At 37.7% G+C, this 24,472-nt stretch overlaps 1 protein-coding gene across 1 annotated transcript; it reads left to right on the top strand.

Annotated features, from left to right (window-relative positions):
- Positions 1-10,119: 10,119 nt before the first annotated feature.
- Positions 10,120-22,862, top strand: LOC134852978 (dentin sialophosphoprotein-like). The gene is made up of 5 exons (XM_063868872.1): positions 10,120-10,771; positions 14,683-14,826; positions 15,827-17,046; positions 17,403-18,448; positions 21,506-22,862. Exons 1-5 carry the CDS (start codon positions 10,244-10,246, stop codon positions 21,793-21,795), a joined length of 3,228 nt encoding a protein of 1,075 aa, XP_063724942.1. The 5' UTR covers positions 10,120-10,243; the 3' UTR covers positions 21,796-22,862.
- Positions 22,863-24,472: the final 1,610 nt, after the last annotated feature.

Below are 24,472 nucleotides of genomic sequence, written 5' to 3'. Positions count from 1 at the left end.
GAGTTAAACGAGACTTATGTAGACGAAATACTCAGCAGGCACAGAGGCAGAGGAAAAGATTTTATAAAAAAGCAGCTGGTGCATAAGCTTATTCGGTAGGGGACTACGTATGGGTATTTCAGAACGTCATACCACCGAAGGAACAAAAAAGCTCCTAAAAAAGTGGAGGGGACCGTTCATGATTACGGAGGTGCACCAGGGGGGACGCTTTTATAGACTGAGTACTGGCCGAGCCGTTCATTACGAAAACAATAAGCCGCACAACCCATCGACAGAAGATTGGTGTATACCCGCAGACATGGAAGAGGGGGATTACTTGATGATGGACCCTGTCTGTGAGGTCAACGAGAAGGGCACCAGGGAAAAGAACGATGGGAATGAAGTCGTAGAGGAAGGAACAAGTCCACGACTGGACCTGGATCCAAACGAGGTGATTGAAGCAGATGAAGAAACCTTAACCTACGCAGAGGAGGACTGCCAAGACCCTGAACAAAGGGAGGTTCCCAAGAACTTGGAACCGGATCTTCCGTTCACGATTCAGACTCGACAGAATGGCAGGACAAGATTCAAGAAGAAATATAACCCTTACGGCGACGACTTTGTAGTGGACAGGATAGATCTAAAGAAGATAGTGTAAGAAGTAGTAGGTCTAGAAGACATAACTGTGTCACAGGACATTGACATAGTCGATGATCACGACGAGGAATGGATCGAGGACCGGTCGAAACCCGAGGTAGAATTCGACGACGAGCAACAGCAATCCTACGAACAAGAGTTGACGAATCTGCGAGTCTGGGAGTGGTTGAACGAAATGACGTCGGACTTAAAGGAGTCCAGTGTGACGATTCAAGATGTAGATCGTGAAAGCATGCAATACAGGAAAACCGAACGAGAAGATCCTTCCTGGGCTGCCCAGGAAGGGCGACTACTCATTCCCGCTTCCAATCTCAACTTGATATCCGGTAAGCGATCGACGGGGACGTCGATGGATATTTTTGTCCGGGGAGTGGGGAGGGTAGTTGAGTCATATTTTTACCAAATGAATATTCAAGTAGCATAATACTAACAGACAGCGATTTCATACTCACAAAAAGAACATATGCGATAGCAATCACAGCAGACATGTGTTTTAAGACAGCGTTAGCAGCAGATTTTTAGAGGGAATATAAAAACATAGACCAGGAATATGGGGCGTAGCAGCCTTGCCTCCAGCGGCGTTACAGATACCGGGAAAGTACATATGCTTCTTGGTGACGAGGGCAACGGAGAAGCAGCACTTGGACCCGGAAAACCTAGTCTTGTCTCTGACGAGATTGAGAGACTTCCTCGTGGAAAGAGAAGTGAAGGAGCTTTCGCTTCCAGTGTACGATCCGAACAGAGGACGACTGCATCCACGGGAATTGTACGCGCTGATACACGTAATCTTCTCTGATACTATTATACAAGTATACTTGCATAAGAAATATTACTTAAGTATAGGCTGAGTTCAGGTGGCATGCAAGAGGGTGTCAGAAAAAAAAATGTGTAGAGTGTGATACGTGTGTTATGTTATGTTATGTGTTATGTTATTAAGACATAAGGGTAAGAATGAGTTAGTGACCAAGAACAACTGAATGATGATCTTAGGAATAGATCCGAAGTTTGGACTGTCCAATCTTAGGTCGAATTCCAAAATTTTAGAAACTGATTGATTTTAATAAATTTTAGGATCAAAATCTTTTTATATGACTGTTTTAAATACCTTTTAATACAAAACTAGTGTAAAGTTGACAAATATGATTTTCGTGACTTTTTTTCTAGATCCTGATTGATCGTTCGATCTCTCATTTGATTCCAAATCATTGAATCGATACTAAAATCAAACTTGCAAGAAGATGGATAATTTCAACTTGGATGAATTGATGGACCCGGCAGAGGCATACGTAGGACCGATGGTAGATGCGACCTATTGGAGGCTAATGGATCGAGACTTCGCTCTGGAGGACTCAGAGGTAGTCATGTTGCTGACCGCCTTGATAAACATCTTGGGGCATGATAACCGTGGGGACCGCCCCACGGAAGTCTTATTGATTGCAGCATATGGAGAAAGGGGAGTACTAGACCGCCCGAACATGAGAGTGATGAGGTGGAGAAACAGGGCTCTCTCAGGGAGTGACTTGGCAAACGAGCCTGGATTGGGAAGTTCAAGGACCTACTAGCCAGGTGAGATGCCTTTGCCCACCAAGCCGAAGCCTGGACTGAGGAGGATGCATCAGGAGATGAACAGCGAGGCTGCCTCGTCTAGTTCAAAACTGAGAGCAGCTGTGCCACCAAAGAGGGCGAGAGTAGAAGAGGAGGTTCAAACGACCGAGACTATGCAAGATCTCAATGGGAGGACAGAAGAACTAGAGAAGACTAGAAGGGAGCTGGACGAGATGACCAAGACCATGCTCAGTATAGGAGACAGAAACGGAACTAATTGCGGATTTCCATGGAGGAGCCGAAGTGAATCTAGTGACTGCACTAGAATTCTACAGCATGTTCGGTTCTTTAGGGTCACTACTGAATCTAGAACAAAAGCATGGGATGGTCACGGCCATCAGTGTAGAAGTTTTCCCAGGAGTTTTGCAGACTGAGCAAAAACACATAGGAAGGTGGAGGGAAGCAATCGAGAAGGAAATGAACATCAGACACAGTGAGACTTATCGCAGACCGTCGGGAGCGCGATATTTGGTGGGATCGACATTAGCACCAATTTGTAAGAGCAGATACCCAGTGCATTTCGTAGCTGTGGATATGAAAAGTACGAGAATGATCGTGGATCAAGCCTTCTCGGTGCCAAAATGCGTAAGACTAGCGAGAATGTCAGAAAAGTCTTACGAGTTACTGTGTAAAATATTCTCAGCGGCTCCGGAGAGAACTAAAGAAAAGTTAGAGTCCATACTGGGAAGGAAGTTCATGGGATACGCCAGTGGGAACTTCAGTGACTTTGAGAGACAGAAGCAGAAAGGATCAACCGTCACGGATTACAATGCGGTAGATGAAAATGATGAAATCCACCGAGTAATGATGGAAGTGGAACCACTACTGGAAGCTTCGGGAAAGCGTAATTGGAGGAGCATCATGTGAACACATGATGAGTTTCCCTGCCATTGTTTGTTGGTGGTACCCCGGGCGTAGTAATCTAGTGTTGATCTGGGACTGTGGAGAGCTGCTCTCTCTGGGTTTACCAGACTCATCACGGCCCATAACGATAGTGATAGTGGGAGTTATGATGGCGATACGATGGCTGGAAGCTCATGTAAGGGAGAACAATAGACAGAAGGCGCCAACGAGAGAACAATTGCAGAAATTGGATTGTCTATAAGATTAATATCTTTTTGAGACAAGGTGCAAAATCTTGAACATTCCGATGGAAGTGAAAAAGATATGGACCAAAAGATGTCTGATGCCATGGTTTAGAGCCAACATGACTGCATGGTTGTACGGACATGCTAAGAAGCATATGTCGAAGCACAGCAGTGTGTACAGTGCGTATCAACTGGACATTGGGGCAGGAGCTTTCAAGCGAGCTTTTGTAACTCATCGGAATGCAGTGACCACCGCAGTGAAGAGAACTTCCAGGACGAGTGAATTTAACGGAAGGGAGAAAGAAGAGATCTTGAAGGAAGATTTGGAGAGAAACGTGACGTTGTGTCTCCACAACAGCTTCTGCAGGAACAGAGAATCTAACGTTGATCCTCTACCTTGTAGTAAACAAAGAGTAGAAGAGCAGAAGTGTTGGAGGACTGCTTTCAACAGCGTCAGAATAGCTACCGATGTGTTGCAAGACACAGAAACTAAAAGTGCAGAGTCAATGTCGCAGGAGGAGGAGATGGAACATTGACAGAATGGTCGAAAAACAAGATGCAAAAAGAAACGAAATTAGAAAAATTTCGAATTTTAAGAACTTCTAAACGACGAAAAAATAAAAAACAAAGAAGTGATGAAAGAGAAGAAGTTAAAACTCAGAATTGTTTTGTATGTGACGAAAAACCCAAATGAGAAACAAAGCAACCAAGTTGTAATTGAAACTGAAAGAAAACATTTAGTTGAATTTTGAACATTAAAAGAATTTGTTCCTTATATAAATTTGCATTTTGATTTTAGTTAGTGGCTTTAGAGACACTTACTATTTATTTATAAAGGCTTGAGTGAGACATATTTAAATATTCCAGCATGCAAGATTGTTTTTAATCAACTAGGACGATTGATCACTTTGTGGTGACATGAAAAGCTTGGGTGATCTCTTGAAGAGGGAGATTATTTCATTGTTCTTTCTAACCACAGAGTTCCTTAATTTTAATATTCAGGACCAATAACAACTAAAATTTCCGAAAGGAAGAAGCATAGTAGGAACATTTTAGCTTGTTGGTTGGCAGGACTCTCCTGCAAACTAACACCTTTTAACACCTAGGATAAAAATTTTTAAATCAGGCCATTGACATTGGAAGTCGGAAAAACAGTTTATCTTAAGTCATATCCTCGAACGTGCAGATTGATGAAAGAGTTTGGAAGGCTATGGTGATGTAGTATGATGCCATTTATATTCTGCAGTGAGTCGATATGACGTGGTTAAAAGTGATTTCGTGCATTTTGTAAATTCTGTTCAATGGCACTACCATTTTTACGAAGACTACGAGATTCAATGGGGAGATCGACCGGGCTGTCCGGGGAGTATGTAACATTCGACCAGAATTGACAAGAAGACAGTTTCGGAGGGTTGGCGGCTAGCCTGGAGAATTGGCAGTTTTAGAGGATTAACAGCGTTATTCAGACGACTAGACAAATCGTGAAGGCTAGAAGATTCTGGTATTTTAAATTTTTAAAATTTCGAATGATGACGTCAGATTTTCTGAGAAACGTCAAGAACGGCGATTTTGGAAGAAATCCAAAATAAAATAGAACAACGATAGAAGTTGCGAAAACAACAACGACGATACTAGTGAGAAAAACAGCCATGAGAGATAGAAGAATACGACACAGTATTAGCAGAGACCGCTCCGAGTTGCATCGATTGTGTCGCTACAATCGTTGCAAGGCCATTCAAACTAACGGTGAAGGGTGGAAACCAGCCTTCCGGAGAGGAAATGAGGGTGTTATTTCCCCGGATTCAGGAACTTGAACCATTTTAAACTAACTTTCAGCTTACTGGTTATAACCTGAATTGAATTTAATTAACATCTGGATTCATTTTCTGACGATGAGAAGCTAGGAGTTAAGGGAAAGATGGAGGGAAGCAATCGAGAAGGAAATGAACATCAGACACAGTGAGACTTATCGCAGATCGTCGGGAGCGCGATATTTGGTGGGATCGACATTAGCTCCAATTTGTAAGAGCAGATACCCAGTGCATTTCGTAGCTGTGGATATGAAAAGTACGAGAATGATCGTGGATCAAGCCTTCTTGGTGCCAAAATGCGTAAGACTAGCGAGAATGTCAGAAAAGTCTTACGAGTTACTGTGTAAAATATTCTCAGCGGTTCCGGAGAGAACTAAAGAAAAGTTAGAGTCCATACTGGGAAGGAAGTTCATCGGATACGCCAGTGGGAACTTCAGTGACTTTGAGAGACAGAAGCAGAAAGGATCAACCGTCACGGATTACAATGCGGTAGATGAAAATGATGAAATCCACCGAGTAATGATGGAAGTGGAACCACTACTGGAAGCTTCGGGAAAGCGTAATTGGAGGAGCATCATGTGAACACATGATGAGTTTCCCTGCCATTGTTTGTTGCAAACATGGTGGTACCCCGGGCGTAGTAATCTAGTGTTGATCTGGGACTGTGGAGAGCTGCTCTCTATGGGTTTACCAGACTCATCAGGGCCCATAACGATAGTGATAGTGGGAGTTATGATGGCGATACGATGGCTGGAAGCTCATGTAAGGGAGAACAATACACAGAAGGCGCCAACGAGAGAACAATTGCAGAAATTGGATTGTCTATAAGATTTATATCTTTTTGAGACAAGGTGCAAAATCTTGAACATTCCGATGGAAGTGAAAAAGATATGGACCAAAAGACGTCTGATGCCATGGTTTAGAGCCAACATGACTGCATGGTTGTACGGACATGCTAAGAAGCATATGTCGAAGCACAGCAGTGTGTACAGTGCGTATCAACTGGACATTGGGGCATGAGCTTTCAAGCGAGCTTTTGTAACTCATCGGAATGCAGTGACCACCGCAGTGAAGAGAACTTCCAGGACGAGTGAATTTAACGGAAGGGAGAAAGAAGAGATCTTGAAGGAAGATCTGGAGAGAAACGTGACGTTGTGTCTCCACAACAGCTTCTGCAGGAACAGAGAATCTAACGTTGATCCTCTACCTTGTAGTAAACAAAGAGTAGAAGAGCAGAAGTATTGGAGGACTGCTTTCAACAGCGTCAGAATAGCTACCGATGTGTTGCAAGACACAGAAACTAAAAGTGCAGAGTCAATGTCGCAGGAGGAGGAGATGGAACATTGACAGAATGGTCGAAAAAGAAAATGCAAAAAAAAACGAAATTAGAAAAATTTCGAATTTTAAGAACTTATAAACGACGAAAAAATAAAAAACAAAGAAGTGATGAAAGAGAAGAAGTTGAAACTCAGAATTGTTTTGTATGTGACGAAAAACCCAAATGAGAAACAAAGCAACCAAGTTGTAATTGAAACTGAAAGAAAACATTTAGTTGAATTTTGAACATTAAAAGAATTTGTTCCTTTTATAAATTTGCATTTTGATTTTAGTTAGTGGCTTTAGAGACACTTACTATTTATTTATAAAGGCTTGAGTGAGACATATTTAAATATTCCAGCATGCAAGATTGTTTTTAATCAACTAGGACGATTTATCACTTTGTGATGACATGAAAAGCTTGGGTAATCTCTTGAAGAGGGAGATTATTTCATTGTTCTTTCTAACCACAGAGTTCCTTAATTTTAATGTTCAGGACCAATAACAACTAAAATTTCCGAAAGGAAGAAGCATAGTAGGATCATTTTAGCTTGTTGGTTGGCAGGACTCTCCTGCAAACTAACACCTTTTAACACCTAGGAGAAAAAATTTTAAATCAGGGCATTGACATTGGAAGTCGGAAAAATATTTTATCTTAAGTCATATCCTCGAACGTGCAGATTAATGAAAGAATTTGGAAGGCTATGGTGATGTAGTATGATGCCATGTATATTCTGCAGTGAGTCGATATGACGTGGTTAAAAGTGATTTCGTGCATTTTGTAAATTCTGTTCAATGGCACTACCATTTTTACGAAGACTACGAGATTCAATGGGGAGATCGACCGGGCTGTCCGGGGAGTATGTAACATTCGACCAGAATTGACAAAAAGACAGTTTCGAAGGGTTGGCGGCTAGCCTGGAGAATTGGCAGTTTTAGAGGATTAACAGCGTTATTCAGACGACTAGACAAATCGTGAAGGCTAGAAGATCCTGGAATTTTTTTTTTTTAAATTTCGAATGATGACGTCAGATTTTCTGAGAAACGTCAAGAACGGCGATTTTGGCTGAAATCCAAAATAAAACAGAACAACGATAGAAGTTGCGAAAACAACAACGACGATACTAGTGAGAAAAACAGCCATGAGAGATAGAAGAATACGACACAGTATTAGCAGAGACCGCTCCGAGTTGCAACGATTGTGTCGCTACAATCGTTGCATGGCCATTCACACTAACGGTGAAGGGTGGAAACCAGCCTTCCGGAGAGGAAATAAGGGTGTTATTTCCCCGGATTCAGGAACTTCAACCATTTTAAACTAACTTTCAGCTTCCTGGTTATAACCTGAATTGAATTTAATTAACATCTGGATTCATTTTCTGACGATGAGAAGCTAGGAGTTAAGGGAAAGATGATGATTTTTATCTACTGAACTAAAACAATAGTAATATAATAAATAGTAGTAGCCCTGTTTTTACGAGTGACCTCGTGGTCTTGAGATACTGAGACCCAGCCATGAGCTCACTAATTTTGCATGTAAGTAAGTTAATTTGAGCGTTCTGGTCGAAGCCGGAGAACAGTAACGTTTTTGTCGACCCGATGGTAGAAAGACCACCAAAAGAACTGGCTTTGGTAGAGACGGTGAAAAGAATGTGGAGCTTTGTTTAGACGCTGGCCAGTCGTTTTATAGCTTAGCTTTAATTTCCGTCGATATGTACTTCCGGGCGAAGGTTACAATTTGTAAAGTTTCGATTGGTGGAATTTTTTTAATTTTTGAAATAACGAAGTGTATGACACTTTTTATGATCTTTGATCATTTTGTACAGATAGTTTAGAATTTATGAAACCTGAAGATGCACAAAATGTGCGAAAACGTTTGTTTGAAATTACAATTTTAACGCATTCTCAAAAATGTAATTAGAAAAATAGCTAATTTTGTTTGGTTTTGTTCGTCATGCTTTGATTATAAAAAACCTAGACGCCGGATGTGTTATATTTCTTTCTGAAAAATGTGGATGGTACCATGATAACTATGACAGTATATCCGAATGAATAGTTATACGCGTCAAACAAATGACATACTAATCTACAGTTAAATTTTGAACAGTCTAACGAGAAGGGTAACTTAGTTTTTGGGGAATTGAATGTAAGGGTGGATTCTCGGAAATATCTTATCTGTGGATGGTATTAAAAGTCAAGTGATACAGGGCAAAATCTTAATTTTAGGAATGCACAATAAAGAAACATAATATAAATTATAGTTCAAAGTGGAATAAGTTTGAAGAGGCCATGAAAGTAAACAGAAAATAATGGGTTGACAACCACTACAAAGGAACTTAAAATGATAAGATCGCGTTGAGGAGACTTGATAGAAAAGTCTACAGGAGCCTTGACAAGGCTGAAAATCAAGAGGGGATCGACTATAAAGACACATCACCCATTGCGGTGCAGTACCGAGCTGGCTGAAAACCTCTCTACTATCCTTAAAGTATTCTTTTTCGCGTGACTTAAAATCATAAATGGATTACAAGATTTCATTTAATCGGTGTAATTCAACCTATGTTGGACAAACGGTTGACAGCTTACTACTAAAGTAGACGATCACCGAAAAGAGGACTCACCCCCTGGGCTGGGCAACCGCTAAGGCTGTGTGGAAATGAGGGCACGATTGCGGGAACCAGAAAACCAGAATGAACTTTGTCTGTTAGCTCGTGAGATGCCGGTTGGCCGAAGCGGCATTTTAGTATAGATTTTAGATTAGATCATCACAAGGTAGATTTTTACGCTCTGCAGTTCATGAACTCATGGCGCTCGGAAATTCAGGGGGCCCCGCCAACAGTATACCGGAAAAGGTGAAAGGAATCGATGATAATCATCAAAACTATTTCAAAAAAAAAATGTATTGAACGATTTACGACTTGACCGTTTAGCTCTGTGCTTTTATTCTCCTCAAGTCGCTAGAAAACAATGAACTTGAGTCCTTTTTTCACAAATATTTCCTTGACTGGTTGATTTTTTTTAAATCTGACTTTTGAGTCATCATTAGTGTTGTTATATCTACTTTTGAATTATCAGTTTTTATTAGCAGTTTGCAGTCATTTTTCAGCGCCTGAACATCACTTGTTTTTATAATTTTCTAGGCAGCTTCTTGCAGTCATTTTTTCAGCGCCTTAGCACCACTTGTTTTCATATATTTGTAGAGCAAGTGATGCGAACGTCCACTTTAATCTAAGAAAAATAATTCAATAAATACGTGAACTCTGTTTGAAGGTATCACGTTGAGCCTCACATGTTAAGGACGACTAGTCTAATCGGTAAAGGTAAAATGGACCTTATTTAATGTTAGATGATATAATTACCCGCAGGTAAAAAAGATAACCGCAGAATCAACATATTTTACTTCCAGTGCATATTTAGACTTTGACCTGTGCTGCTGATTTATGATTTAGATCAAACACGATTTTGTTCAGACTCCATCATAATTAATGAAATGATTTCAAGTACTTCTAATTTTATTCATGCGTCGATTATCAAATGTAGTAATAACTGACACTTTAATAAGCTTTCAGTACGAGATGCGTTACGGCTTTGCGTTCACTCAAATGTGATAAAGGTAATCCGGCAGTATCTTTAATGGGTTTCCTCATTTTAGTTTAAGTTTTAGTTTAAAATGTCTATCACAAGGGTTTGGACTACAAAGCGAGAAATCCGGCTTCCAAATAAACTTAAATTCACAACCAATCATCTAGGGGAGAAGAAATAATCGAATCAGTAGATGTGTTGGCAATGGTCAATTGCACTTTTGTGCCGGCAAATATATACCAACTATCATCTTTTTTAAACAGCAACCAGAAAAAATCAATCATCTACTACAAACAGTCCTTAATTGGTTCGGTTTTTATTGCAATGTCGTTCTTTCCTTCACCCAACTCACCACGAAGCTGCAATTCTAATTCAGCGAACAACCCGTCTGATGTCTCATCACCTGAGTCTGATCGCCAATCGAATTCAGGTTCGAGCAACAAATCACAGTCACAGCCTATTCCACTGCTACAAACCGGTCACGCGTATCGAGCAACACAAGAGGAGCATGGCGCGTCGTCATCTCTGGCGGGAAGTTTGGAGAGCAATACTGCTGCAAGTTTAAATCAATCACCAGCAAGGAATCGGTTCACATTGAGCAAGCGTAGATCAAAAATTGAACTCGGTTCAAGGTCTGTGCCGAAAAATATGTTAAGTTCAATTTCAGTGCCTGATAACATGCCTGGACCAAGTTCTCTTCCCACGTCAGCAACCCCACCCAGGCCTCGCTTGGTTAGTGCTTTAAGCTTTTATTGTATATAACAACTCATCCAAAAGTTTTCAACTCGTGATCAGCAAATCGAAGATAATCATTGACTAAAAGAGTATTTTAATGGACGCTTGTCAATATGATTTCAAGGTATATCTTGGTAAATAATTGAAGTGATTAACTTAGTACCCTGTCAAAATTAAGTTTCCAAACTAAGTTATCTATTATATATCTAAATGCGGGCTTCATTATCTCTCCATGCTTAAACTTTTTCAACGTATTATTTTTGAAAACTTTAAAATCCTGACGCAACCAACAATAAAAAATTGGACTCCGAGAAGTCCGAGGAATGTGAAAAAGCACCAAATGATGGAAAATGTTACAAACTTAACACAAAGAACACAAATTTATAGATAAGAACATAAAATGAATCACTTAATGAACGTTTCCGGGCGGGTTCCGCGCTATAATTTTTGCATGTTCAACGACAGATTTTTAAAGATCTTTAAGCTTTGTCGGATAATGCAATGTTTTTAAAATAAAGTTAAATGGTAGTTATAGCTAAGCATCGGCGGCAACTAACAAAAGCATAAGCGGCAACTAACAAATTGTTTTTTACAATAAGTTATCGCCCTCTATAAAGTCAAACTGTTGATTTTTTGTTATTTTTTCCTATAATATTCTTATTAAATCTGATGTCAAAGGTTTACTTGAAACAACATGTTGTTGAAAGCTTATCTTTATAAGTGACGACGCACAATTTTGAGAAAAAGTTATGTCCTTCGAAAAAGTCAAAGTTTTGAAACTCTGACAGTATTTTCAAAACTTTTCGACTCTACTCGAATATTACCGTGCCAATTCTCAGGTGAAGTTTTCTATCGGGAACCCAGTTTCGGAAGTATTGTCTACTTTAGCGGCCACTACCTGCTTTCTTAGAGAAGAAGTTTTGGGTTTCGGAAAATTTTTGAACTTTTGACTGTTTATTGGAAAATCTTTGATTTTTCTTAACTACCCTGGCAAAATCTGAGATAGAAACTCAATCGAAAAACTGGCTCTGTGAATTTTATGCAGAAGCGGCGACTCCGACTCCCTTATATTTTTCTAGAGAAGTTTTTTGTCCTGGGTGGGCAAAATTGCATTATATCAGACATTTTGCTCACTTAGTTTAGAAGAGAAAACGTTGAGAATTTTGGCAAAGTCCAATTTTTGAATTTCTGCATTTCGTTCCGCATCGGATATCAAACATATCAAACACACATTTCCAAAAATCAAAAAATATCAAACACACACTTCCAGCTTTAGCTTGGCCTTTATTGTCTTTTTTCGAGTTATACGAAAATTTGGTCCAGTTTACAGTTAGCAAGTGGTGTGATGATCGGCTTCGCCTGTGTAGGTCGCAATATTTTTTTCAGGAAATCAATTCAAGTTTGTTTGCTTTATGGTAGGCTAATCGATCTCTCCAATTGTGAAAGCAGAGTTGGCGCGAAAAAGGTGATCGATTTCTAGTTTCGAAGGTAAAATTTAGTTTTTAAATTTCAGTGGAATAAAACTTTCTCGTGATAATCCATTTTTCTCAAGTTGACTTAACTTTATCAAAAAAGGCCGATTCTATCAAAACGGGCAACGCTACAATTGTTTTTATTTTTTTCAAACCCACAAAAAACTTGTTTATTCTGAATAAAAATGCCTTCCCACCAAGCGCGGTGTGTTTGAAAATGAAAACATTCTAAATAATATCAAATTGAGATAGAAAGGTTTCCGCATCAGCAAGTTTAATTTTTGAAAGCAACAATTAACAATGATTCGTTTTTTCTTTCAAAAAAGCATCGAAGCAATTTGTCCTTTTTGTATAAGGTGTTCCGCTTTCTATTCAACAAACTGCTATGCAGTGATATGTTGCTTTCCTAGGTTATATATTTTAATGAAATTTATCAATGACTTGCTCTTTTTTCTTTTTTGAAGCGTTTGAGTGATATTTTATGAAAGCTTCGCAGATATTTAAGCTTTTTTCATTGAAGAATAATACCCAATTTTTTGTTACCACATATAGTTCTCTTTCACCAACACAGCTATTCAGTGAATCCTTTTTTCTTACATCATGTAGTTTTTAAAGTTTTTCAATAATTTTTCCTCTCATTTTTTGCAGTGATGTTTTATTTTACTGGTGTCTTCTCAGTTTTTTCACACTTAAAGGTTTGCAGTGGTGTTCCCTTTCTGTAGGTGTTTTTTTTCTATGTTTTCTAAAGCAGGACATCTTGTTTTTGTTTTTTAGTCTGATTTTTTTTATTTTTCAGTGATTTTTCCTCTCATTTTTTCGCAGTGAGTGTTTTTGCTTTTTTGGTTAGCGAAAGCTTTGCCTTGATGTCTTCTTATGTCTTTACACTGAAAGGTTGCAGTCGATTTTTCTTTTTCATTTTTGATGTTTTTCTATAGCTGGAGGTTTTTTGTACAATTTAAGTGTTCGTTGGTATCTTTATCATTTTGATCCTCTGTTCTGTTGAATTGGCGTGATTTATAAAGCGATATATAAACTTCTTATAAATTCAGCCAGTGAAAAAAAAATTATTTTTGATTCAAAAAACTTCTTTTTTATCAATATTTGAATTTTTACTAATCATCTCATTCTGATGGTAGTTTGTTTTGTTGAATCAGTTTGATTTGTGAGTTTTTCTATAGCTCCAGTAACGAAAGAAAAAGTTTAAGTCAATTTTTCAATCTCAGTTTGATTTGTCATCTTATGGTCCTCTGATTTTTTGAGTGCGCGTTCGTTTTGTATTATGATTTGAGCTTTGAAAAATAACATCTGTGGCTTTTTGGGAGAAAAATCTCTTTTCTGATATGTTTTTAAAAAAAAGAAATTGAGGTTATCATGATCTGTATTGCTGAATTAGCCTTATATTTAGGTCTGACATAATGAAACGGCGCCTGTCACTTTCATTTAGAGGAAAGTTAGTTGTTATATTCAAAATCATTTTTAATTAGGTATATGAGCACTTTTTGAGTTCAATTCTAGTCCATTGTTAACATGTCAAATTGTGCTCTCCTAACCGAAAGAGTAATTGGTGCGAAAAATCGTGGAAGGCTTCTCGAAAGTGGAATTTTTAAGGCTTCTCGAAGTTTCGAAAGTTTCTCGAAGTGGAAGGCTTCTCGAAGTTTCGAAAGTGGAATTTTTAAGATTCCCCAATGAAATAAAAACCCATTAATTCAGTTTTCTCGAATTGGTTGTATATATCAAAAATGTGTCAGTCCTAAATTGTTTTTGAAATTCAAAGAGCTGTAAGGTGGTTTCTTTTGTCTTCGAAATTCAAAAGTTGACGTTTTTTTCTCAAAAAACAAGTTTATTTTTTTCCTTGCGTTCATCGAATCTTTTCCAACTTTCTGTTGGCTATGTTTTTATTTGGCAATTTTTCCGCTTTTTAATGCCTATGTGAGGAATATAGGAAAGCGATATGGTGAAAGCGTTTCAGTTTTACCTGTTTTCAAATAGAGTTTGTTGCGGCTTTGAATCTCTCGGTTGAGTTTACCCGGCTTTCTTGCCGGATCTTCGGTTTTAAGCTTTGAATTCCTCTCACTCTTTTTGGAATTACTTTAATTTTTTTGCGGATGGACTTCGATTTAGTTTTTGTCGGAGGCTGTGTTGCCTAGCTTTCTTCCTTCAAGAAAAATCTGAATAATATCTATGCCTTTTTGTTGCTTGTCGGAACTCAGCCAATTGAAACAGTCAATGTTTTCTTTCAATCATTTCTACAATTGACAACAAGCCTCATTTTAACCCCCCTCCCCGAAGGTTTCCTAGAATTTCTTTTCCATGGGGTCTGAGTGTAACGCAATTTGACACATGGAATCCATTTACAGTCACGTTAAATCACTGGTTCTTTTTTAACGGTAATATATGTGGGAAAGGGCCGCTTATCTAACTCTACCCTTGTTGCAGGATCGTCGCTACAGTGGGTGCTCCTTTTCTGATGATGACTCGGATTTCTGTACCGGAGAACCCACCTACCTGTCAGTGGTAGCCCCAATGTCTCCCACATCCCCGTATATCTCCCCCCTTGAAACATCCCCTCCCTCATCTAGGGTGAGTAAAATTATTAGATCAGAAAGAAACAAAGAAAGAATTTATTTATCCGGAAATGTGATATATTTCACATTATGACTTCCAAATAGTTCCTTTCAAATAAAAATTGTAAAGATTTTGAGTACTAATTTGCCTGAAGTTCGATATTTCTGATCATATCAATAAAGAAACCATTTTAGCTGATATTTTTTGGCAGAATTTTTGTTGATTGTAATTCTCTGGTTGTAGTATTTTTTTTAGAGAAACTACTGCTGGTGCTGATTCAAATTATCCGGTCAAAACGAATAAAACTTTACATTTAAAACGCGTTTTGTTCAAATTGGGTTGACTTTGAATTTAAACTGACGAATACAAATAATTCTTAGAGTTTTAGCTGAATTAATATGTTTTATGCATTTCATTTTGCGACAATCGGGAACTAAAATTTACCAAACAAAAACTATCATTTTTGAATTTTTTAGTCAGTCAAAATTGAAGCCAAAACTGTTAATTCAATTACTGAAGAAACTATATCACAATAAGTCTCTCAAATAGCACAATAAAATTTAATAAGTGTACAAACTCCAAAAAGTTGCGCAAATAAAAATTGGTTTGTTAAATAGTAAAAAGACATTTTTTTGTTATCAAACGAAAATAAGGAATTTGAGAAGGTAATAACATGCTTAAACTTAGTTTGCTGTTTGAGGCTCACTGGGCTATAGTTTTGTCGCCAATTGAACAAATAGATTTGGCGTAATTTTTGATTGACTAGAAAAAGCAAAAAAAAAATGTTTTTGGGGCAAAATTTTGAGCGCGAGTTTCGCAAGAAAAATGCACAATTTGTTCTTCTAAAATTCCTGGCAATATTTGTCTTCATCATCTTTGTCTATAATTAACTCAATTTGAGAAAATGCATTTAAAATTTCAAGTCTTATTCATTCTGTCTGGATAGTTTGAATCAGTGCTGTATGTAAACAGGTCGTCATCATGGATAGTTTATTGATTGATTTTCCTTTTTTAGCCAAGTGTGACTTTAACTGTGGATACTTCCAGCAATACTTGTCCTGGTCGAAATGTTATTGCGGCCACTGTCCCCTTTGCTAATGACAAGGTATCCACGAGATACTGGCCTCCTGTTGTCGTCAACAACGAGACCAGAGTCGCAATGAGCAGCACCACCTGGTGTCCGTCTCCTGATGAAAGGTCAAGGTCACTGCCCGATATCTTGAATACCTCGAAGGATTTAGATACTTTGCGCGATGTTGCGGAAACCTGGCACGATGTCACGGATACCTTGGATGATCCTGATAATACGTTGCGTGATGCTGCGGATACTACTATTGATGATGCTACTGTACGGGATAGCTTGCGAAATATGACAAATACTCCGCAAGGTGTAGAAATTGTCCCGATGAGAAGAAATAATACTGAACCTGAAGCTGAATTATCTTCGACGACTCAGAAATCCGGGTCAACTTCAAGCAATTATATGTCCGTTGGGAGTTTTTCGGTGGACTCAGTTGGATACCAGTCGTCGTCACGGAAAGCTAGTTATGATACAGCGCCTGATGGTCTTTTAGCTGTAGCTGATAACTCCAGCAGCATTGTACAAGAGTTCTACGCTCAGTATGATGCCAGATGCGGCATGCACTTCAAACAAGATGCAGTCAGTCGGATTGAAGAAACGAGCGAGTCCACCTCGATTTTGGATACAGCTAGTCGTTGCTCGTCAACAGTTGGAAAAGGTACGAAGTCAACAGGAGGTCAAGATCCAAGTAGGAATCACGATTCGATCGACCAATCGCAAGTTAAGAATGGACCAAGTGGCACGGGGTCTCCGAAATTGAATGGAACAGAAACACGAGGTTCTAATAGAATGAGAGATGGAGCTTATATTTCTCTCGTTAGTGAACTCGCTACTAGTTTAAGTTACTCCAATCAAAGTTCGGAAACAGAAACGTGGGAAACAGAATCTGATAATACAAGTGGTAGCTCATTAAGTACTACAATGGAGTTAAGTTCGCCCGCGAAGCATCCGTCTTCTGCTCAAGGAAGTTTGGAAGAGATCTCTATTGCCACGGGATTAAGTGCGCTGGAGATTAGCTCTAGCACAGAAACTTCTGACAGTTTTCATGAGTCGCAATTCAACAGTTATTTGAGTCCAACTTCTGACTCGACGACCACTGATTCAGAAGACCACAACCAGGATAAACACGGAAAGAATAAACAAGATAAGTTAAGGTAACCATGTTTCTTTAATCGTGAAAGAATGAAGTGGTTTTCCCTTATGAAGGTCCTGGGGATTTTTCAGGAAAAAGTTGTAAAATCTTTTCATCCTAAAATGTGATTTTCTGCTGTTTGAATTTTAATATTTTTAAGTTCATTTCAAATTCTTCTGCTAAAAATTAGTTTAATTACGCTCTCCAATCAGGGAAGTGGAAATGACGCAAAAAAACCGTAAACGACCTCTAGTTTGAAAAGTGGTTATTAAATTCTAGATTTGGGCAAACTACGCATCAGGTAAGCATGAGCGAAGTCCAAAGTTTCTATCGAACCACTGTTGCCCCGTATTATAAGATCAAATTCTTTCTTTTTAGCCCAGAAGAATTGGAGTTGCTTGAAATCAGAGAAACAGATCCAGAGTATTACGCGAAACTCAAGCAATTGAACCATAGTATAAAGGTAACGCAAGACATCAGATACAAACAGAATCACGTCAAGTTTGAAATTTGCCCTGGCCACAAGCGAAGATTTCATGATAATGGTACGCCCCATGAACACAGACATAAAGATTCAAATGTGAACCACGAAGCAAATGAAAAAATCAATGGAATGAACCACGAAAGTGGCGAAACAAACAAGATTAAACTTGAAGTAAACAAAAGAAAAGAAGGAACAAACAACGAAAATACAGCGGTTGACCAGAAAAGTATCAATGAGAACAATGGAAAAGTTTCTGACTGTGAGACGTCGCAAAGTCCGAGCAGCGCATCTTCACTACAAAATTCACCTGCGAGTTCTCCGAAGATGGAGAAAGCGCGAGTAAAAAGCCCTCCATTGCGAAAGTCACTAAAAAGTAGCCCACCGTCGGACACGTCAACTGAGAGTAGTCCAGCGTCGTCCGATAAATCCCCGATGCAGATATTGAGATCACCGAAGCACTACTCCCAAATGAAAGATCCCAAGACTGGTCGGGTTCCAGGAGGTATCTTGAAACCTGAGAGAAAGAAAAAAGTAGAGGTTATGGGTTCAAAACAGGGCAACGGCGGGAGGAACGTGCGGTTCAGAGACTCATCGGGACAACCTTTGACTCATGTTAAAGAGTTTGATGAACACAAAGAGTGGTTGGAACTGGTAGATAAAGATACCTTGGAATACGAAAATAAGCAAGTTTTCAAGTGGGCAAATGATCCTGCAAGACCTAAATTGAAATGTGGATTTGTCCAACCGGCCTCGGACTATTTGAAGTTCAGAGAAAAGCTCTACTCGAACTGCGTGAGCTTGGAAAACGTGGATATTCAGACTGACTGTTTTCTTGCTGGAAGTGTAAAAGTAAAGAACGTCTGTTTCGAAAAGCGAGTTTTCATTCGGATCACGTTCAACTCTTGGAATACCTCGACAGATGTTATATGCACGCATTCAGGTAATTAATGAAAAATGGTTAGATAAACCACAGGAACACTAGACTTCTTCCCTAATTCGTCCTTTTGCTGACACCATTAAAAGTCAGAAAAAACTAATGAATGGGAAAAAAACGTTCAAGTTCCTTGATTGATGGATCAAAATCGTCCATCAAGAAGAAGTAGTTTTTATAAATATCAATAAACGCGTTCTAGACTTTTTCCCGTAAGCAATTTTGTCCATAGGATGACTGAACTTTGTGGTCATCTTCAATGATTTCTACCCATTTTTGTACCCAACTTCTTATAGACGTCTTATTGCTGTAATTCAACAGCTAGATTCATCGACTGAATTGACAAATGTTTTACTGCTAAAATTTTTTTGAGATGTGGGTTGATTTTTTTGTCGGCTTGATTTCGATCCAATTTTTGTCGGCTTACTTGCCGGGTAATTAATTCTGTATTTTTTGATAGATTTTTGAAGTATTTTTTCTTAATTTTCATGAAGGTAAATATAGTTCATGGTTTTCTGGTTTTATAGGCGCCAAAGTGTTTGTTAGAATTAAAACTTTTTTGAACTTATCTGCTGAATTTTTTTTTTTGGCAAAAAATTTCAGTTTTTTTTCGGATGCATGGTTTTTTGATTTTTTTTCTAAAAGTGCTTGAAACTAGTTTGAGTTTTAATTAGTTGAGTGTGTTTTAGGTTTGAGCAATTTTATTTTAAATTTGGTTGAAGTTGATGGTTAAACGTATTGTTTCAATATGTCAAAAAAATTGATACATTTCCAGATTTTTTTGCAAGATTGAATCGACTGTTTTGTCTGCAAAGGAATGTGGCGGCAAGTTCTGCACGTGATTCAGGAGTGTGGCTCTTTGGCTGAAGTTTTTGAAATTTCTTTGTGGTGGATTTTTTATTTCTTTTATTGGCGGATTTTTTAATGTTTTTTATTTGTTGCGATCTAGCTTTTTTACCTTTGCGAATAATTTTCATAATTAATAATTAGTGATGTAATTTGGTTTTTGTAAGTTTTTGGAATTTTTTCTGATTTTCGGCAAGTTTTTTTCTGTAACAAATGTTAGTAATTTTTTGCTTTCATGTTTTTGAAGTTTTGTTTTTCATTTTTTTTCTTTGTGGTTTTATTATAGCAATTAGCGGATTGAGCCTTTCATCTCCGATTGTTCTTGTTGGATATGCAGATTGTTTTGTTGCAAGATTTAATGAAAAATTTTCGAGAACATTTAGGATTGTTTTGTATCTCTTTTTTTTTATTGAAATGGTTTCTTATCGTCTTCATCGATTGGTTAACAGAAACAAATGAATAAGCCCAAGAAAAGGATAAGAGTTGAACCCATATCCATCTTTTGTTATGAAAATAATAGATTTTTCTAACGTTGGCAATAATTTTTATTTTTTTTTGTTAGCCTACGATTTTTTCAATCAAATACTGTTCAAGTTTTTCAAGTTTGAGACACATTATCTTTTGATTTCGGAGCTTCATTGTGTATCGCAAGAGGTGCGAAGCTCAGCTTCGCCTCTGTGTAAAGTTTGTTGCGGCACAAAGTTACTTTTTCAGGCTTTGAATTTTGATTTCTTTTGGAGTTAACTTCATTTCCTTTGTTAAAAGGTAAGCAAACTCTACGATTGAACATGAAAAATTTAAAGGTCACTCAAAACGTGATTGATTTTTATTTCTTATTTTTTTTTCAGATTTTATCAGTGAAAATAAAATTTTACTTTTGAATCCATTTTCTCAAATTGGGTTATTTTTTCAAAAAATGCCAATCATGAATTGTTCTAGTGTTCTCATGAATCGTTCTCTTGAATTTAGTGGTATCTATGTTTTTCTTTGAAATTCGAAAGTTGAGATTGTTTCAAAAGTTCAGTCAGTATTTTTTTTCTGTTTACCTGCTTTCATGACTTTTTTCAACTGTCTGTTGGCTATATTTACCCTTGCTATAAGGAAGGTTATTGCAATCGGGTTCTCGACTTTTTTTCCTTAAATAACTTACTTCACAGAAAATATATATATATATATATGTTTTTATTCGTGCTTTTGTCATAATTTTGTCGGCTCCTTTTTCCGTTTTATTTTACATTCATTTATTTTATCTGGTAAGCTTTAAACTATCTGGTAAGCATAGGTTTTTAAATGATTTAAAAAGTTTTTACTATATTTGAAAGTTCTGTAATTTGTGGATTTTTTTCGATTAAACGGTTTTGGCTGATATTAAATCAGCTTCGTCAAATTATTTTGCGCAGTTTTGAGGGCAAAATGTATTGTTATCCCTTTATGTGTTCCGTTACGAATGATTCGTAGAAATGTTTAAAACTGTATAGCCGAAGTTTTTTTATGACAATAGTTTAGTTTTCTGCTCAAGTTCTTTTCTTCTTTATTCTGTTCTCTTTAGAAATCTTTTCTTTTAGATTGAACCTTAACATCTGCCAGGTTCCTTCCTTTTTGGCCTAGGGGTAACGCCGTTGCCTCGGCACTTTAAGGTCTCTGGATCGAGTCTCGGCCGGACTTTGTTTTTTTTTTATTTTGTGCAATTGAAAAAAAATTCGGTTAATTTTGGATTGTCGATTTTTCGTTTGTCTGCTCAAGTTTTGTCGGCAAAATTACAACATCACGGATTTTGCTTGTGCTGTAAGCAACTTTCATTGCAGTTGCAAATGCAGGTGTTGTTTAATTTAGTTTCAGGTTTTCGGTTTTCGTACTTGCTCCGTAAATTGTTGTTTTCGGAGCAAGTTGCTCTGCTCAAAGATTGTCGGCTTTGTTTCCTCTGCGTACGTTTTGTTCAGTGGCTCATTCGAATTTCAATTGTATGGCAAGGAACTTCTCTCGAGACATCAAGAAATGTTAATTTTGTTAGACCTTGTTTATTTCAACTTTTTTTTTTCATTTTTCCGATTTCTGTTTTTTGTGCTTGTGTTGCATCGCAAGTGGTCCGAAGCTACGCTTAGCCTCTACTGAAATTGAAAAAGCTTCAAACGTGTTGTTTTTTGTTTAAAACTGTTTTTGAGAAGCTGATATTAAATCCTAAAGGGTTGCTTCGTTTAACGCTTGGTTTTTTCTCAATAGGTAACGGGACAAATGATACCAACCTGTTCGATACGTTCAAATTCCTAATCGATATCCCAGTCTCGTGGCATGACAACTACCGAATTGAATTCTGTGTATGCTTCGCTGAGCAGAATGGCACGGAACATTGGGACAATAACGATGGTCTGAATTACTCAATTGTTTCCGGACATACAAGTCTGAACACCCTGTCAAATCCAAGAAACACAGTATCGACAGATGTGAACTCGCCCCTCTACGCATATTGGCTTGCAAATTCTGGAATAGATGAAATGCACCCGTATTGGTGAAAACTGGGAAAGACGAGTTCCAGAAGTGTCTGGTTAAACTGAATGTTCATTGATGTTTGGAAAGCGAACAAGCGAGTAAATCTGAAAGCCCTGTTTGGAAAGTTAAAAGCTGTGTTTGTCTGTAGTTTGCTGATAGAGATTATTTGGTGCACTTACTAATGCAATAAACTTTAACTCAATTTTTGACTAGCCACTTGAAGTTGTAAAACTTTGGTAAAATTTGTTTGTAACCGTTCCTGTTGTAAATATTTATTGGACCAGTATTATTCTGGCTAACTCTGCTGATATCAAACTGTTTTTTGTTTGAAAATGACGTCCAACCCCCCTTGTTGACCCTTCGAAGTTATTCACTCATCTGATGGCCTTCAGTGACCTTTCCTCCGATCAAAGTTCTATCAAGCTCATATTTTTGATTGATTTCACCTTCGGGCATTCGAATTAACTAGTTTGTTGCTATTGTTTTAGTTTTTGATGTTTTTATATGGAGCTCAATTCGTAGAGAACTGTTTTGCGCCAAGAGATGTTTAGTGGTTTTTGGCTCCTCTTCGCTGAAACTGATGAGAAAGAGTGGTCAAACTAAACTAGCTTGAGACATGTTTTTACTTCTTAACTACTTATAACCTGTTAGTTATTATACACTATCTGTTAACATAACTGAACAGTTAATTATATTTGTGCTTTCTCTTGTATTTCTAGTTTGAGATTACAAGAAATTTGAATTATAAAATTGTCGCAGCTGGCGACGAATTTGTATTTGTACAGAACTAACATGATAAAGTAGATGTGTTTCAAAATTATACTGGATCTCACAGGAGTGGTTGTATTAGAATAAATAACATCAGGTAGTCGATTGTCAAGTTTACCAGCTTAACCATACAGGATTGTAACACTAATAACTTGTAATAATCGCTCTAGGTTAGTAGTCTAGTATTAAATATATGACTGCTCATCTTAGTTTTCTTCTCCTAACCCTCCTTCCACGGTGCTTCACTTTCAATTTCAATTCAATTCGAGCGAATTTCGAATCATTTAGTTTTGTACAAAATTTCAATGATTTTTATCATTAATTCTTTTCAACTAAAAAATCCCTAGCAATTATAGACCGTAAGAGATTAGTTGAGGACTTTTTTAGCGAGTGCAAACACGTTGTTAAAGTGCAGAGGTCTTCTGCACTAAATGGCCCAAAATCAATATGTCTACATCTTTTTGGAACTCAAAATAGTAAGGTTGGATTTGATTGGCTAATAAGACACTCAAATTCAAACAACATGGTCCGGCATTTCAATTAAAATGTCAAGCAGATAAGATTGTTGGTCGAAATAACCAAACTTTTATTCTGCTGAAGCCTTTTGACATTTTTTTTCTCGTCCGGGCAAAATTTCCCAAGCTACTTTAAACATTATTTTTAGACAGAGTTCCACATTTTGGTAATTTCGGCTATTATTTTTATCTGCTGGAAGTTTTTCCTGAATATGTTGCCTGAATTTGAATGGCTAATACTAGCCAATCAGATTGGACCGCATAAGCTTTAGTTTTAACTCAAGATATAAAAATATTGATTTTAGGCCGGTTTTGTGCATAAGACCCAACTGCAGTTGTTACATTTACGTTTCATTTGATTAATTGCAATATGAAGGTGACCGAAAAACATCGAAACCGGTCAAAATCTGTTATGAATTTTGTGGTAGTTCAGGCGTGTAATGCGACCCTCCCCTAAGTGACCTGCCGTAGAATGTCCTCCCCAAGCATGTATTAATTTAGTAAATTAATTATACATAAAATATTCATTTTAAACAAGCGAGCTGAATATACCCTGGAGAGTTTTTTATACCAAGTAGCTATTGAATCCCATTATTATCGTTACAAACTTAACCATTATTTGGTATCAATAGATTTTTTTGACTAAATAGATCAATTTATTTTGCCATCGAAGCCAATTTCTGAAAAATGGGTATTTTATCCCCCCAAATTGATTGGGGGGTTGTACGGTTGATCCCAAATTTTTGTCGCGATTATAAGTACCTCAAGGAGCGACCGCCAGGAATTGAGAGCGGTATCATATCTGTGTCCTTCATGAATTTTGTGGTAGTTCAGGCGTATAATGCGACCCTCCCATAAGTGACCTGCCGTAGAATGTCCTCCCCAAGCTTGTATTAATTTAGTAAATTAATTCTACATAAAATATTCATTTTAAACAAGCGAGCTGAATATACCCTGGAGTTTTTTTATACCAAGTAGCTATTGTATCCCGTTAATATCGTTACAAACTTAACCATTATTTGGTATCAATAGATTTTTTTGACTAAATAGATCAAAAATGAGTATTTTATTCCCCCAAATTGAATGGGGGGTTGTACGGTTGATCCCAAATTTTTGTCGCGATTATAAGTACCTCAAGGAGCGACCGCCAGGAATTGAGAGCGGTATCATATCTGTCCTTCCATTTTTTCTTGGCTTAAAACAAATTTGTACGGTTGATCCCAAATTTTTGTCGCGATTATAAGTACCTGAAGGAGCGACCGCCAGGATTTGAGAGCGGTATCATATCTGTGTCCTTCCATTTTTTCTTGGCTTAAAACAAATTTGTACGGTTGATCCCAAATTTTTGTCGCGATTATAAATACCTCAAGGAGCGACCGCCAGGAATTGAGAGCGGTATCATATCTGTGTCCTTCCA

This window comes from Symsagittifera roscoffensis, chromosome 8 (genome assembly GCF_963678635.1).
Source record: "Symsagittifera roscoffensis chromosome 8, txSymRosc1.1, whole genome shotgun sequence".
Classification (NCBI taxonomy): Eukaryota; Metazoa; Xenacoelomorpha; order Acoela; family Convolutidae; genus Symsagittifera; species Symsagittifera roscoffensis.
The sequence above is the reverse complement of the archived record's forward strand: the minus strand, read 5'-3'. Positions and strand labels throughout refer to the sequence as shown.